This window comes from Dipodomys merriami, unplaced genomic scaffold (assembly GCF_024711535.1).
Source record: "Dipodomys merriami isolate MVZ:Mamm:240054 unplaced genomic scaffold, mDipMer1.0.p SCAF_8, whole genome shotgun sequence".
NCBI lineage: Eukaryota > Metazoa > Chordata > Mammalia > Rodentia > Heteromyidae > Dipodomys > Dipodomys merriami.
In genome coordinates this window covers 49,900,157-49,918,455 of record NW_027206401.1, presented here as the reverse complement: position 1 = coordinate 49,918,455, position 18,299 = coordinate 49,900,157, and the positions used below count along the sequence as shown (strand labels likewise).

The 18,299-nt window shown below is 39.4% G+C and overlaps 1 protein-coding gene across 2 annotated transcripts in view; it reads left to right on the top strand.

Moving 5' to 3' along the window:
* The window catches only part of Znf292 (zinc finger protein 292), a 74,009-nt gene that overhangs the window by 16,631 nt on the left and 39,079 nt on the right, over positions 1-18,299 (top strand). For both annotated transcript variants that reach the window (XM_070010652.1, XM_070010651.1), the window contains exons 2-3: positions 17,821-17,975; positions 18,158-18,236. In XM_070010652.1, the coding sequence (XP_069866753.1) occupies positions 17,821-17,975; positions 18,158-18,236 (234 nt within the window). The remainder of the gene's footprint in view (positions 1-17,820; positions 17,976-18,157; positions 18,237-18,299) is intronic.

Sequence of the window (18,299 nt, the reverse complement as noted above, 5' to 3'; positions counted from 1 at the left end):
CCAGCCTATAGCAGGAAAGTCTGTAAGACTCTTATCTCCAGTTAACTACCAAAAAGTCAGAAATGGTGCTGTGGCTCAAAGGTATATATATGTGTGTGTGTGTGTATAAGTATGTATGTATATATATATATATATATACACATACATACATATATATACATATGTATATATACACAAATATACATACATACACATACACATATATATAATTTCTAATTGGACTTCAAATACACATTCTGCCTGTAGAGTTTTGGTAGACCCAGGGACCAATGAAGTTATGGTTGGTAGAGGCCCATTTATATTAATAAGTTATAAAAAGCAAGTCAGGGGCTAGTGGCTCACACCTGTAATCCTAGCAAGTCAGGAGGCTAAGATCTGAGGCTCATGGTTTGAAGCCAACTGGGCAAGAAAGTCCATAAGACTCTCATCTCCAATTACCCACCAAACAGCCAAAAGTGAAGCTGTAGCTCAAGTAGTAGAGCACTAGCATTGAGCACAAAAGCTCAGGGATAGCACCCAGCTTGGAGCTCAAGACCCAGGACTAGTGTCACATTTCCACAGATGCTTACAATATATTTCAATCAATCCTTTTTATCCCTTCTATCACTTTTTCCCCAAACTTTTTTTTTTTTGGGTCCGGTCGTGGGGCCTGAACTCTGGGCCTGGGCGCTGTCCCTCAGCTCTTCAGCTCAAGGCTAGCACTCTACCACTTGAGCCACAGCACCACTTCCGGCTTTTTTATTTTTTCTGCTTATGTGGTGCTGAGGAATCGAACCCAGGGCCTCATGCATGCAAGGCAAGCGCTCTACCACTGAGCCATCTTCCCAGCCCATCCCCAAACTTTTTCAACAGCTAAGTTCTGGTTTTTATAGATAAAATCAATTTTGACCATATTCATCATTTTTATACTCCTTGTTATCCTAAAGTACACCTCCCTACCTGCTATCTGGTTTCTCATTCCTTGCTTCTTCCCACCCCCTATTGATTAACAGATTTCATTGAGACTTTTTTTGGGGGGAGGGTGTCAGTCTGGGGCTTGAACTCAGGGCCTTGTTGCTCTCCCTGAGCTTTTCTGCTCAAGGCTAGTGTTCTATCACTTTGAGCCACAGCTCCACTTCCAGTTTTCTAATGGTTAATTGGAGATAAGTCCCATAGACTTTCCTGCCTGGGCTACTTTCAAACCTCTATTCTTAGATTTATTTCAGCCTCCTAAGTAGATAGGATTGCTGGCTTGAGCCACCGGCACCTGGCTGAGAAGATGGATCTTAATGTAGTTTTTATAGCTAACAATGTTGATCATTACGTATTTGCTAGCCATTCGTATTTCTTCTTTTTTTTTTTTTAAATTTTATTTTATTTTATTTGAGAACATACTGTACAGAGGGGCTACAATTACATGGGCAGGATAATGCATACATTTCTTACCAAGCATTGCAGCCTCCTCCTTTGTTTACCCTTCACCTCCCTTCCCAGCCTCCCCCCTCCCCCCACCCAATTATACCCCCCTCCCCCCACCCAATTATACCCCCCTCCCCCCCCCCACACCGACATTGTAAAGTTGGTTTTGACATGACATTTTGTACTTCTCATTGTTGCAACAGGTCCACCTGAATCCTTAAACGACTTGTTTGTCCCCATCTCCTCCACATGTTATACTGACATCAAATATAGTGAAAGTGGGGGTTACACTGTGGGGGAGGGACATACAAAGCAACAAAGAAATAATCTTATAAATGCGTTAGAAACACATGCATGAAAGAAACGAAAACATTAAAATACATATTTAAGGGTTCATTTTCCTAACATCACATTATCTGACCTTTTCCGCTTGACTCATTCGTATTTCTTCTTGTGCGAACTGTTCAGTTGCCCATTTATTGACTTGTTTCACTTGATGTTTTAGTTTTTTGTATTTCTGGATATTAATCCTTTATCTGTTGAATAGCTGGCAAAGATAATCTCCCATTCTGTGAGTTGTCTCTAGGGTCTAGAGACTGTTTCTTTTGCTATGCAGAAACTCTTTAATTTGATATAGTCTCCTTTATCAGTTCTCACCCTGGAGTCCTACTCAGAAAATGTTCACCTGTACTTATAGCTTCTAGAGTTTCCCCCACATTTTCCTGTAATAAATTTAAAGTTTCAGGTCTTAGTTTGGACTCTTTGGTCCATTTGCACTTGATTTTGTTACAGTGTGGAAGATAGAGGTCCAATTTCAGTTTCCTGCAAGTGGATAACCAGTTATCCCAGCACCATTTGTTGAAGAGACTATCTTTTCTCCAATAGATGGTTTTGGCTTCTTTGCCAAATATTATTATGCTGGCTGTAGCTGTGTTATATTTCTGAGTATTTTATACTGTTCTATTAGTCTTCAAGGCTGTTTTGTGTTAGTACCAAACTGTTTGCTTTTGTTACTATGGCTTTATAGTGTACTTTTTGTGGTATTTCCAGCAGTGATCTAGTTGACTTAGAATTGCTTTTGCAATTCTTCTATGCTTCCATGTGAATTTTTGGATTGGTTTTTTCTTATTCTGCGAACAATGTGAGTAGAATTTGGATAAATACTGCATTGAATCTGAAGATTGCTTTTGGTAATATGGATGGCTTCTTTTGTTATATAAGTATGTGTCTAGTGATTGAACCCAGGGCCTCACACATGCTAGACAAGAAAAAATAAAGCTCTGCCACTTGAGGGAGGACCTTAGTTTCCCAAGATTCTTAAATAGATTAAAAATAAATGCATTTACCAAGAGTGAGTTCTAAAGATTTTTTAAATAGGAGACATTAAATAGAATAATTTGTTTTAGCAGAACTTTTTTCTATATATGTATACACAAATTTAGTATTTTTTTATCCTAAGGAATTAATGATACTCCATAACTTTGGAAATTTGAGGCATGATAGAAAGCCATAAAGGGAGCTGAAATGAGGACATCAGAAAGGGGGATGAAACACCTCAGAGATCTAATGGAGAAAGGAGAATAAGTGTAGGAAAATTGAATAGTTCGCCCTAGAATCTAAAGATCTTATCCTTTATTGGGGGATGGGAACAGGTAGGAGGGTTAAATAGGGAGAAATGGAACATGGGAAAGTCAATGTGGCAAACTAAACAGTATTCACAGGCAAAGTATTCACAGTCAAAAACTTTGAGCCTCTGATGTATGGAAAACAAAAATAAACTTGATAGAATAATAAAGAAAAAGAAGGTAAGTGACTAATAGAGGAGGAATAAAAGAAAATATCAGCCATTTAATTAGATTTTTGACTATAGTCTACAGTTTATTCTTTTTTCTTTTTCTCCTTGTCCTGGGGCTTGAACTCAGGGCTTGGGTACTGAGTTCTGAGCTTGTTTGCTCAAAGCTGAAGCACTCTATCACTTGAGCCACAGCTCCACTTTTGGTGGTTATATGGAGAAAGTCTGACAGGCTTTCCTTTATGGGCTGGCCTTTAGCCATAATAATCAGATTTAGCCCTCCCGAGTAAGGTTACAGTCATGAGATACCAAGGCTAGACTACCATTCATTCTTAGAGATGACAATAACTATTTTACAAAGATTAGGGTTTTTTTTTTGTTTTTTGTTTTGTTTCATTTTGTTTTTGTTTTTGGTTTTTTTGTCAGTTGTGGGGCTTGAACTCTGGGTGTGGACGCCGTCCCTGAACTCTTCAGCTCAAGGCTAGTGCTCTGTTACTTGAGCCACAGTGCATTTCTGGTTTTCTGGTGGTGAAAGTTTTCATGGACTTTTCCTGCCCGGGCTGGCTTTGAACTGTGGTCCTCATATCTCAGCCTCCTGAGTAGTTAAGATTACAGGCGTGAGCCACTGGCACCTGGCTTTTTGTTGTTGTTGTTGTTTGGGTCAGTAGTGGGGCTTAAACCCAGAAAATGTGCTATATATACACAGTGGAATTCAATGCTTCTATTAGAAAGAATAGCATTGCCCCATTCATAAGGAAATGGAAAGACTTGGAACAAATTATATTAAGTGAAGTAAGCCAGGCTCAAAGAAACATAGGCTGCATGGTTTCCATCATTTGTAATAATTAGAATATGTCTATAAATCTACAAGTTAATCCAGTGGATAGTAAAAGACAAATACTTACATTTGGAAATGATTAAATGATTAATTAAACAGCACTTTTAAGTATCGCATAGTGAGAACAAAGAAGGATAATCTAGAAGAGGATCACAATGGCTCAATAGCTATGTGCATATGACCATATAAAGTGATGCTTATTGAAATGAACTCCAAGAAATAGAAACAAGAAAGGGTAGGTGGGTTGATTGGTTGATTGGTTTTTGTTGTTTTTTTTCCCCCTCTTCTGGGGCTTGAACTCTGGGCCTGGTCACTGTCTCTGAGCTGCTTTTTGCTCAAGGCTAGCACTCTACCACTTGAACCACAGCACCACTTCCAGCCTTTTCTGTTGATGTGATAGTGAGGAATCGAACCCAGGGCTTCATGCATGCAAGGCAAGCACTCTACAACTGAGCCACATTCCCAGCTCAAGAAGGTTTTGTTTTGTTTTTATTGTGAAAATACTGTAGAGGGGTTACAATTACATGAGCAAGGTAATGAGTACATTTCTTATCAAGCATTGTTGCCTCTTCCTTTGTTTCCCCTTACCATCCCTCCCCCCCCCCCCCGTCCCTCCCCTTCCCATGCCAAAGTTGTAAAGTTCGTTTTTCTACATAACATCTTGTACATCTCATTGTTGCATTGGGTCCACCTGTATCCTTATTTAAACAATTTGTTTTTTCCCTTCCCCTCCACAAATTATACCAACATCAAATACAGTGAAAACAGTGAGACCCTGGGCGAGGGACATACAAAGCAACAAAGAAATCATCTTATAAATATGTTAGAAACAATACAGTTTTTTAAATGATAATGTTTGCAGTTATTTATTTTTTCTTTTCCTTTTTAAATTTTAATTTATTCCCTTGTCACCATTTAAAAAAAAATTCTGTACCCTTTTTCTTGTATATAAGTTTATTTGACCTGGGGAAAAGAAAGGGGAATCAGAAACAGTGGGACAAAGGAACCAATTCAATAGTGATACTCAGTAGACACTATGTTGGAAATGAACTTTATAACTTGGGAAGGAATTGGGGGGAGTAGAAGAAAATGAGGAAGGGCGTAACACTGTTCAAAAAGAAATGTACTCATCACCTTACTTATGTATTTGTAACCCCTCTGTACATCACCTTTACAAAAAATTTAAAATTAAAAAAATATAAAACTATATAGGGTCTGGGCACTGTCCTTGAACTTTTTTGCCCACGGCTGGCACTCTACCACTTAAAGCCACAGCTCAACTTAGAGCTTTTGTTTTGTTGGTAGTGGTTCATTGGAGATAAGAACCTCCAGGACTTCTCTACCTAGTCTGGTTTCAAACTGAGGATCACCTCAGATCTCAGCCTCCTGAATAGCTAGGTTTGCAAGGGTGATGCATGGATGCCCAGCTTCAGAATACATTTTGAGCCGGGCGCCGGTGGCTCACGCCTGTAATCCTAGCTACTCAGGAGGCTGAGATCTGAGGATCGCGGTTCAAAGCCAGCCCGGGCAGGAGAGACTGTGAGACTCCTATCTCCAATAAACCACCAGAAAACCGGAAGTGGCGCTGTAGCTCAAGTGGTAGAGCGCTCGCCTTGAGCTGAAGAGCTGAAGGACAGCGCCCAGGCCCAGAGTTCAAGCCCTACGACCGACAAAAAAAAAAAAAAAAAAAAAAAAAAAAAAAATTTGTTAAATTTATTCTTAGGTACTTTATGGTTTTTTTAAGTATGAATGCTTATTATGCTTTTTGTGGTCTAGGGGTATAACTGGGTGGTAGAGAGCCTGCTCAGCCTGCTTAGAATCTAGGTTTGCAGGGTTAGGAGAAAAGACACAAAGACAAATTACACTTTCTTTTTCCATAATGCCAGTCCTGGCATCTTGAATTCTGGGCCTGGGTGCTAACCCTGAACTTCCTTTTCTTTTCTTTCTTTCTTTTTTTTTTTTTTTTGGTCAGGTCTGGGGCTTGAACTCAGAGCCTGGGTGCTGTCACCTGAGCCTCTCTGTGCTCAGGCTAGCACTCTACCACTTAACCTACAGTGCCACTTCCAGCTTTTTCTGAGTAGCTTATTGGAGGTAAAAGTCTAGGTCTTGACCTGTTGCAACAATGAGAAGTACAAAATGTCATGTCAAAACCAGCTTTATAATGTCCATGTGGGGGGGGGTATAATTGGGTGGGGGGAGGGGGGAGGCTGGGAAGGGAGGTGAAGGGTAAACAAAGGAGGAGGCTGCAATGCTTGGTAAGAAATGTATGCATTATCCTGCCCATGTAATTGTAGCCCCTCTGTACAGTATGTTCTCAAATAAAATAAAATAATATTAAAAAAAAAAAAAGTCTAGGTCTTTCCTGCCTGGGCTGGCCTCAAACGGTGATCCTCAGATCAGCTAGGATTACAGGCATGAGCCACCAGTGGCCAGGCCCCTCCCCTCTCCCCGCAGCTTGCTTGCTTGCTTTTTTAAAAATTTTATTTATTTATTTATTTTGTCGGTCATGGGGCTTGAACTCAGCCTGGGTGCTGTACCTGAGCTCTTCAGCTCAAGGCTAGCATTCTACCACTTGAGCTACAGCTCACTTCTGGTTTTCTGTTGGTTAATTGTAGGTAAGAGTCTCATGGACTTTCCTGCCGGGCCTGGGTTTGAACCACAATCCTCAGATCTCAGGCTCCTGAGTAACTAGGATTACAAGTGTGAGCCACTATCACTGGGCTTGAACTTTTTTTCTTAAGGCTTTTTTTTTTGCTAGTTTATTGTAGATAAGGGTTTCATAGACTTTACTGCATGGTTGGCTTCAAACCACAATGGCTGACTCTCTACCACTTGAGCCACAGCTCCACTTCTGGCTTTCTTTCTATTCTCTATCTTTTCCCCCCTTTTCTTTTTGCAGGGCAATGGTGCTTAACTGGAGATAAGACTTTCATAATACTTTTCTGCCCAGGTGATTTTGCTCAGATCTCAGCCTCTTGAGTAGCTAGGATTACAGGTCTGATCCATTAGTGCCTGGCTCAAATTACACTTTTTAACCCTTACATTTGAGTAGAATTACAGTTAATACTGAGTTTGGATCCAAATGCAGTTTCTCCAGTGACTTCGCATGGACTTCTTTTGTATGCATTGTTGGCACTAATGACATTGAAAAGAAACATTAAGTGATTATGGAATATATAAGCACTGCAGGAAATAGCTTGAAAAAGATTTTGGAAAAGATGGGAAATTTGTGGAAGTAGACATAGAAAGTGTGTGACTGATAGAAGGGATGCAGTTTGTGAGTTACTGTGAAATTGTAGGAGACTTCTGAAATTGGACAGAAAATTGTAACACCAGGCATGGAAGAGTAGTGTAATAAAACTTGGTGAACTGAGGTGGTTAGTACATTTTAAATTGAATGTACATTTTTTATATTCTGACATAGCTCTGTTCAGTTGGCTAGTTTTTCGCTTTTACCTAATATTTCTTATTCTCTTCTCCCCCCAAACATATAAGCAACCAGGGAATTCATGTCTCATATAGTATTGGAACAACTTATGTGCACATATACATATATGTGTGTGTCTTAAAATTACAGGAGAAACAACAGTAAAAGCATTTACATGTTTATATTTCTCTCTTAAGATGATTTTAGCTGCAGCATACAAATTTTGGTATTTTGAGTTTATCCTGAAGTTTGGGTCTGAATATTCTGGTTTATGATTTCTCCTGTTATGACTTAGCACATCTAAAAATTTCAAGTGATGCTTGTCTTTGTTAAGGATATTCTTTTTGTTAATAGTGTCTAACTTCATTGCACTGTGTTCAAGAATTTGAAATATATATTGTTTTCTGTTATGTCTATGACCTGGTTTGTAGTCCGTTTGTGTAAATGTTTTATTCATATTTGTAAAAAAAAATAATGAGTGCAAATTTCTCTAGACTTGGATGGTCTTAAAGACAGTTAAGGAATAATTCCTTAGCTTAATTTTCTTTATATTTAGCATTATTTGTCAGTCATAGGGCTTGAACTCGGGGCCTGGGTGCTGTCCCTGAACTCTTTTGCTCAAGGCTAGCACTCTACCTCTTTGAGCCACAGCTCCACTTCTAGTTTTCTGATGGTTAATTGGAGATAAGATTCTCACAGAGTTTTCTACTCCGGCTGACTTTGAACCATGCTCCTCAGATCTTAGCCTCCTGAGTTGCCAGGATTATAGGTGTAAGCCACCAGCACCTAGCTTAAACTAATTTATTTTTTATTAATGCATTTTTATTGTTAATAATGCATTAATAATGTAAATAATGTAAGTAATGTTAATAATGTAAAATAATGCATATTTTATTGTTACTGTAAAGGTAATGTACAAGGGGTTACAGTTCTAAATCAGACATAGTGCAATTTTTTTTAACAGTTTTACCCCTTCCTTCACTCTTTCCCAAGTTTTTCCCTCCCATCCCTACCCACAAATTGTCTAGTTTATTTTCAGCATAGTGTCTAGTGAGTACCACTGCCAGCACTAATTTAATTAAAATGCGTCCTCTGTGGTATAAATCTCAGCTTATTCAAGCACAAATCTCAGCCTATTCAAGCACCTAGGTAATCTTATCACCTTAACCTTGAAGACATTTTTCCTAAAGCTATCTGATATGTTATTCTTCAGACCGTTGCTGAGGTACTTTCCTGGGATCTTAGAATCCCACCTTTCTTGTATGTTAGATTCCCTTTTCCTGGGATAGTATTCCATTTTTTCTGGGTAGTATTCTACATTTTTCCTGGCTTACTACTATTTTTGTGAAATTCCTCCTTCAGTAGCTTCCTGGGGGGAAAAATGCGCCTAGAGGGTGAATTTTTTGAGTACTTGGATTTCTCAAAATGGGTTTATATCTTCATATTTATGATGGTTAGACAGATGTAATTTCCCCTTAGTTTTTAATACAGTGCTAGATTTTCCTTTTGTTCCAGTATTGATGTTGAGAAGGCTGCTACCCACTTTCCATCAAAGTTACTTGTTAATTTCTGCTTGAATTTTTTTTTTTTTAATGGTCCTGGAATTGACCTTAGGGCCTGGGCACTATCCTTGAGCCTTTTCAGCTTGAGGCTAGTGGTCTACCACTTGAGCCATAGCGCTCTCTCTCTCTCTCTCTCTCTCTCTCTCTCTCTCTGTGTGTGTGTGTGTGTGTGTGTTATTAATTGGAGATAAGAGTCTTGTAGACTTTCTCTGTGTGTGTGTGTGTGTGTGTGTGTCTGTGTGTGTGTCTCTGTGTGTCTGTGTCCGTGTTATTAATTGGAGATAAGAGTCTTGTAGACTTTCCTGACCAGGCTGGCTTCAAACCACAATCCTCAGATTTCAGTCCCCTGAGTAGCTAAGAATACAGGCATGAGCCACTAGCATTCAGCTGAGTTCTGGCATTTTTGGGGTGGTGGGGGGGGAGTACCTTGGTATAAGCCCACTTCCAGTAATTGTGCTGAGGACTCAATTCCCCCCCCCCGTCCCCCTCCATCCCCCTACAGCTAGCGTTTGAGCTCAGGGCCTAGATGCTGTCCCTGAGCTTTTTTCCTCAAGGCTACCTCTCTACCATTTGACCCACAGCTCCACTTTATTCTTTATTTTGGTGGTTAATCTCATGAACTTTCTTCCCTCAGTTGGCTTCAAACTTTAATTCTCAGATCTCAGTCTCCTGAGTACAGGCATGAGCTACCAGTGCCAGGCTGAAATAGTTTCTTAACGTCTTTGTCTTATCCCTGCATCATCTCTGCACACTGAAGTTCTTTTCTCCCCTCTAGTATCCCCTTTTTATTTCGATCTCACATTGTTAGAAAGTTTCTTCGTGTCTCACTACCCTTGACATACATACTTAAACGTATGCCACTATAATTGCTGAGTGAGAACTCCAAGGCCATATTTTGCATTTATTACAATCTACATTAAGAGAGTCTAGCAGGTTTTACGGGTATCAGAATCTCAGAGGGTTTTTCCCTCTTTGAGTTTTCCAAAAAGCATTCAACTAAAACATTGGAGCAAAGGGCTTGAGGGAGGGACCTAGTTGAGATATAAAGTTTACTTAATGCCCCCACTTTTTTCTCCCCCTCCCCTCTCCTGTCTCCTCTCTTCCCTCTTCTCCTCTTCTCTTTCCTTTCCTCTCTTCTCTCTCCTCTCTCCTGTCAGTTCTGGGGCTTAAACTTGGCATGGGTTCTGTCCCTAAAGCTTTTCTTGTTTTTCTTTCTTTCTTTTTTTTTTTTTCCAGCCCTGAGACTTGAACTCAGGTCCTGGGCACTGTCCCTGAGCTTTTGCTCAAGACCATTTTAGCCACAGCACCACTTTCTGTTTTTGTGGTACTGAGGAATTGAACCCAGGGCTTCATACATGCTAGGCAAGCACTCTACCACTAAGTCACATTCCCAGCCTCTAAAGGTTTTCTTTTACTCAAGGCTAGTGTTCAACCACTTGAGCCACAGCTCCACTTCTGGCTTTCTTCATTAATTTAACTTTTTTATTGTTATTGTAAAGGTCATGTACAATGAGGTTACAGTTAACCTAAGTCAGGTAAAGAGTATATTTCTTTTTGGACAGTGTCATCCTTTGCCTTGCTCTCTCCCAGTTTTTCCCTCCCATCCCCACCCACAAGTTGTTTAGTTCATTTTCAGCATAGTGTCTAGTGAGTACCACTGCACTTCTGGCTTTTTCGATAAATAATTGGAGATTAGGGTCTCATGGAGGTTCCTGCTCTGGCTGGCTTTGAACTGTGATCCTCAGATCTCAGCCTCCTGAGCAGCCAGGATTATCGTCATGAACCATTGGTGCCTGACCTGATCCTCTCATTTTGTCCCCATCTTCTCCCTCATTTTAGAGGGACCTAGTGCTCCTAATTCTTGAATCCTCTGGTATCTTTGAAGAGTTGCCCACCTCCTTTAAAAATACAACCTACTTAGGAGTTAGTGTTCATAGAGTGGTAATCATATCACTTTTCAGGTTGGGGGCCTTTTTGTTTGTTTCTTTCTTGTTATTCTAGGGGACTCTGGAGGATTGAAATCAGGGACTTACATATACCAAGCACACTTTTTACCCCTGAGTACCATTAGCTCCCTGCTTTCCAATTTAAAATCTTTTATTTCTCTTCCCCGCAATCCTGTTTTCCTGTTTCTTTTGACTGTGTTGAATTACTGTAGTTTTAATGAAGTCTGGAAAATGCAGGATATCAAATGTATATGTCCATTGTATTAATCTTACAGAAAACTAGAACACTGGATATTATACCCAGAGTTGCAAGTGCTCTACCCTGGAGCTACGTCTCCAACCCAGTCTCACTAAATAGTTCATGAGCTCATCACCCTACTGCCTCAGCCCTCTAAATGCCAGGATTACAGCTATGTGCCCTCACACCCAACAAAGTGAATGTAAATAACTTATGCATGAGCCAGAGGTTTGGAGTAAAGGTCAAAGCTTTAAGATATTATTTGCCTTCTTTAATTGGTATAGAATAGAATTTTGAAGAAAATACTTATTTTCTGTTAAGTGATTATAGAGATTTGAGAAATGCAAAGAGAAATGTAAAGCAGTGTCATAATTCTCACTAATGGTGTCTTAGAAGATACAGCTTTTGGTGGGCATGCGGGCATGCTGGTGGCTCACACCTATAACCCTAGCAATTCAGGAGGTTGAGATCTGAGGATCACAGTTTGTAGCCAGCTCAGGCAGAAAAATCCATGAGATTCCTATCTCCAGTGGATCTGTGGCTTAAGTAGTAGAGCACTAGCCTTGAACAAAAAGTAGCTCAGGGCTAGAGCCCAGACCCTGAGTTCAACCTCCAGGAATGAATGGCATAAAAAAATGAGAAAGAAAATACAGCTTTAATTAAGAATGTCTATTTGTGGTGGCATTCTTAGGAAGTATAGAGTCATGAGACCAAAATATTTGAGAACCTGCACTCCAGATGAATCTAACCTACAGTCTGGAGAATCCTAGATGTAAGTTGGAACATGAGTATAACACTAAACTTACCCTACACTCCACTAGTCTTATATTTACATAGGACAATAAGTAACTTAATCCTTGTGTTCATTAAATTAAACACCTCTGTGGCTTCATTTCTGTTTTGTTTTCTCTTCTGATAATCCTTGAGGGAAATGAAGGAAGCTACTGAAAGTCAATCTGTACTATCTTTTCCACCAGAGAATCCTTTAGTCTCTACTGATTTAAGTTGTGAGAAGTCATCTTAAAAGCTCAACTATTAAAAGTGTGCATTTTTCTTCCCAGTGGGGTAAAACCTGGCTTTTAGAGAGCAAAAAACTTAGTTCAATTTTTTGTGGACCATACATCTATATTTGGTTTATCTTTAACATCAAATTTTATTTGGGATAGGGAATGATTCGGGGGAATTGTAAGAAAAAGATGTGGGGAAACTATTATTAGGGATGGATCAACCCACTATAACCTACCTTATGCTTGTTTTTCTTTTGCCCATTCCAGGTTTGTCCCCTAATTAATATACATGATAGGGTCACTTGAGGGTCTATTCTTCTGTCCTCCCTACCATTTCTCCCACATCCCCTCTTTTTTTTTTACACTTTTATTTTTTTTATTGTTACAATACATGAGCAAGGTAATGAGTACATTTCTTATCAAGTATTGTTGCCTCCTCTTTTGTTTCCCCTTACTATCTCCCCCCCACATCCCCTCTTTAAATAATATTTTAAACCATGACTTTCATCTCTCTCTCTCTCTCTGTGTAAATATAAATACAGAGAGGTAGAGAAATTTATTTCTTTGAAAGGGTATGAGAATAAAATACTAATAGGAAAAATGTAGGGCTTTGGGTCCTCCTTTGTAAATAAAATTCAGATTTTATTTCATATTTTTTTTCTTTCTTCTACATGGCTTTGCACTTTTGAGAAAAAAAGGCCCTGGGTCTCTGGATTGATTCTTCAGCTTTGGAGAATTGATTCATATTAGCTTTAAAATCAACCATCATCAATTCATTACCTGTTCTCTCCCCACCTCCCACCCTCCTTGGTTGTAGGGCTTGAACTCAGGGCCTGATACTGTCCCTGAGCTTTTCTGCTCTACCACTTTGAGCCACACCACCACTTTTGGTTTTCTGGTGGTTAACTAGTGATAAGAGTCTCATGGACATCCCTGCCCTGCCCAGGCTGGATTTGAACCTCAGTCCTCAGTCCTCAGAACAGCTTCCTGAGTAGCTAGGATGGCATGAAATACCTGCTCCCAGCTTTATCTGCTTTTTAATTTCTCTCTCCTCTTTCTTCTCTCTCTCCTCTCTCTTTCTCTCTTCTCTTTCTCTCTCTGTCTCTGTCTCTGTCTCTGTCTCTGTCTCTCTCTCTCAGACACACACACACACACACACACACACACACACACACACACACATCATTGGGCCTTGGACCTCTTACATGCTGAGTAAACACTTTTCCACCACACCCTCAGCCCCTGAAATAATCCTTTTATGTTTTTTAATTAATTAATTTTTTGTCAGTCATGGGGCTTGAACTCTAGGCCTGGGCACTGTCCCAGTGGTAGTCCTCTACCACTTGAGCCACAGCACTACTTCTGGTTTTCTGATGGTTTATTGGAGATAAGAGTCTCAGGGATTTTCCTGCTTGGTCTGGCTTTAAACCATGATCTTCAGATCTCAGCCTACTGAGTAGCTAGGATTACAGATGTGAGCCACAGGCACCCAACTAATTTAACTTTTTTTTGGGGGGGGTCTTTTCTTTTTTGGTACTGGGGATCGAACCCAGGACGTTGCACTTGCTAGGCAAGTGCTTTGCCACTGAGCTACATCCCAGCCCTAATTTAACTTTTTTGAAGTTCAGTCTGACAATGTTGAACTGGCCAGACTTGAACTCCCAGCTCATGAGATCCTCTGGGGTCAGCCACCTCATAGCTAGGATTTTAAACCATGATACATGCCACTGCATTCAGCTAATTCAGTTTTATATTCTGTTGTTTTGTTTTTCATAGTGTTTTCACAGACTTTTTCTAACTCATCAATCACAAACCAGCGTTCCACAATTCTGTTCAATTCTGACACTCATTTCTTGGTGTTAGTGGGACTTTGCAGGCTTAAGGGCTCACTTTCACAAAGCAACCTCTCTTTGTCAAATTGAGAGTACTAGGACCCCAGGTTCTCTGTACTTCTGCCAAACCTGGCTACAAAGATGGGGATCCCTACAGCCTCTGCCTCTCATTTAGATACGATATGACAGGAAATTACAATGTTTGCTATTATAATTTAATGAAAAGTGTATAGAGAAAGCCAGAAGTATATGAGAAAGCCAGAAGTATATGTAAAAGCCTTTGTCTCTGTGGAGTTGGGATATGCCAACCTCTCGACACATGGATATATGCCACTCAGAAGCTCATTGAGCCCTATTGTTTAGGAGTTTATATACAGTTTTCATTACATAGATATAATTCATTAATGTTCATTATTAGAGACTGAACTCAATCCCTTAGCTCCTTCTTCCAGAGGCTAGGGCTAAAAGTCTCAGCCTAGTCATGATTTGATCTTTCTGCCAATAACACCCCACCCTGAAGCTATGTAGGTGCCCCGGTCAAAAATTAGTAACATGTAGTATACTGATCACATTTAGTTTATTTCAAGGATTTTAGGTCTGTGCCAGAAACTGAATTTTGAAAAAAAACAAACACATTTTTTTCTTGTACCACACCTTTATGCACATGGCACAAGCTTGAAAGACTGATAGTGAAATTTACTTTCCCTTTCACCAAATAGATGCATCTTTGATATCTGTGTTTTCTTATATAGTCTTTTTATTTAATATTAGCTCAATGAAGAGTTTGATTCACTTAATTTTATAACCATGATAATCAAAGTCAACATGCAAGATAATTCATTTTCCACATATTTGTCATTGTCATTGAAATGATGTAATGTTACTGGTTAAAAGATTGGAAAGTATAACCATTTCAGATCATGAGAAATGTAAAATTAATCTTTATTGTAGGTATTTTTAAAAAGTGAGAATTGTGCAAGAGTGAGTCCACTTTAGGATAATGTATACAATAGTGATATGACTTGGCAGGAAAAAATTATTTAATTTCTCTATTTACAGTTCTGAATCTTGCAGAAGTCAGCCTCAACTCATTTTCCATGGCACTACAGTGCCATTCATCCTGTAACTCATTAGAGAATACATTGACTACATTTACATAGAAATTCCGATTTTCCTTCTTAGTACTACTACCTCTACCCTTTGTTGAAAGTTCAGAAATAGTTTTACCTCTGGATTTCTGGGTATTTCCACTTGGTTAGGACTAGAGAACTTACCTCTGATTCTTTTTATCCTCACAGATTGTATTCTGTACCATAACAGTTATAAATATAATGGGACTATGAAGTGAGGTCAATGTTAAGATCTGAAAAGCAAGTTGATTTCAGGAATCATCTGGGAAATATTTGAATTTTTTTCATGGATAAATGAGAAAGATTTGTTTCCACTTTGCCTGAAATATATATATATATATTTTGCCAGTTCTGGGGCTTGAACTCGGGGCCTGGGTGCTATCCCTGAGCTTCTTTTGCTCAAGACTAGTACTCTACCACTTGAGCTACAGTGCCACTTTCAGCTTTTTCTGCGTTATACTGAGGAACCCAGGGCTTCATAAATGCTAGGCAAGCACTGTACCACTAAGCTACATTCCTAGCCCTTTTTGGTGTTCTTATTGTTGGAGTTGGTTTTTATTTACATCTAGTGAAATACCCCTGCCACCCCACTCAACATTGTAGTTATTTTGTCATTTCTCTAGTTATCCCAGTGGCCAGTATTTTCCTTCACTACTTAAAGTGAAAGAAAAAGAAAAGGTGGGTGTTGAGTGAGAGTCTGTGAGTTGTATGGCTATTAAACAAGTGAGTTGTTATTATGTTGCCCTTAAATTCACCAGATTTTTCAATTCTTTCTTATTCCGATTACTTACTGTTATTTAGAGATTACTAAACAGAGTAAGGTATTTTTAGTGTTAAGTAATTTGTTATGGCTGGGCCCAATAGTTTATATGTATTCCTAGCTATTCAAGGCTCATATTGGGAGTATCATGATTTTAGGCCAGCCTGAGCAAAATGTGAGACTTTCATCTCAATAGAAGAAGCTGGACAAGGTAGTGTGCACTTGTCATGCCAGCTACAGATGGAAGTATAAGATAGGACTGGCAGGGCAGGCACAGGCCTAGGCAAAAAGGGAAAGAAATCCTATTTCAAGATAACTGTTAGAAAAGCTGTTGGGGAGAGGGATCGATGTATGGCTCAGAAACAGAGCACCTGTGTAGCAAGTGTGAGGCCCTGAGTTCAAACCCAACTACCACCCAAAAAGAAAACTTTGTTATATATTATTTATTTTCTTTTATGAACTGAGAAAGTACATGTGTTTGCTGGTCAGATGTGATTCATTTCACATTTTCTGCTCTATAAACAATAGCAAACATAATTTAAGTATTTCTCTCTGTATATTTGGTCAACTATTGCTTTACCAGGTGTCTTCTTTTTAAAATAACTTTGAAACCTTAGTAATTATTTGGAAAGAGTGTGCATTTCTGACTAGAGAAGAAAACAGGTAATACTTGTACTATTTAAAGCCAGCTTCTCTATAATTTTAGCTATTTGAGAAGCAGAAATTGGGGATCATCATTTGAGGTCAGCCTGGGCATAAAAGTTAGTGGGATTTCCATCTCAACCAATGGCTGGGTGAAGTGGTTCATACTTGTTATCCCACTACAATACTTGTGCTATTATCTCGAGTGACTTGGGAAACACACATAAGAAGATTACAGCCCAGGCTGGCTTGGGCATAGAGTGAGACCCTATCTCAAAAACAAAGTGCAGCCAGGTGCTAGTAGCTCACACCTGTAATTCTAGCTACTCAGGAGGCTGAGATATGAGGATCACAGTTTAAGGCCAGCCTGGGCAGGAGAGTCTGTGAAACTCTTATCTCTCCAATTAGCCACTAGAAACCCAGAAGTGGAGAAGTGGCTTAAAGTGGTAGAGCACTAGCTTTTAGTGAAAAGAGCTCAGGGACAGCGCCCAGGCCCTGAGTTTAAGCCCCATGCCTGAAAAAATAAAGTGCAAGAGGGCGCTAGAGGAAAGATTTGCATGGTAAAGTACCTGCCTAGCAAGTGGAAGACCCAGGGCTCACTTCCTAGTGTCATCAGTCAGTCAGTCAATCCAGCCTTGTTGGGTTCAGTGGCTTATTACTATAATCCCAGCTACCTCAGAGGTGGAATTGGAAGGATCGTGATTTGAGGCTATTCAGGACAAAATGTTAGTGAAACCCTCATCTCAATCAATAAGCCAGGCATAATGGTCTGAGCCAGTGATCTCAGTGCTAAGTGGGAAGGCTGTTAAGTAGGAAGATCATGGTTGGAGGTTGGGCCCAAACATGAGCATGAGAGAACCTACCTTGAAAAAACAACCAAAGCACCAGGTGCTTGGTGGCTTACACCTAATCCTAGCTACGCAGGAGGTTGAAATCTGAAGATTACAGTTGAAAGCCAGCCCAAGCAGGAAAGTCTGTGAAACTTATCTCCAACAAACTTCTCAGGAAAAACCAGAAGTGGCACTCTGGCTCAAGTGATAGAGCGTTAGCCTTGAGCACAAATAGGCTCAGGGAGAGCACCTGGGGCCTGAGTTGAGTTCAAGCCCCAAGACCAGCCAAAAACAAAAAAAATCCAAACAAAACAAAAGAACAAAGCAAAAATAACATTTTTGTACAGGAAGAAAAAGTTGATTAGTCAGTATATTTTGATTTACATTTTGAATAAGTTTATTATTTCTTCCAAAACAGACACTCCTTGAATATGCAGAGAAATGGAAAACTTCAGAAGATCCCTTACCTTTATTGGAGGTATACACAGTGGCTATCCAAAGTTATGTTAAAGCTCGACCTTATCTTACCTCTGAATGTGAAAATGTAGCATTGGTTCTGGAACGCTTGGCATTGTGAGTAAACCTTTAAAAAGTAAATTCAGAAAACATTTAGCCTTTTTTTTAAGCATTATATTTCAGGCCTTTTCATAATTTAACTTAAAATAGATTTATTGGGAATCTACTGATATTAGAATTATTGGATTTATTTTATTATGAATTTTAATAATTGTATCCTTACCAACTTTTGTTTTTAGAAGCTGTGTTGAACTTTTATTGTGTCTGCCTGTTGAGTTATCAGATAAACAGTGGCAACAGTTTCAGACGCTGGTACAGGTGAGGATGTTTACCTATTAGATTTTTTAAAAATATTTTTATTAAATAGTTGTACAAAGGGGT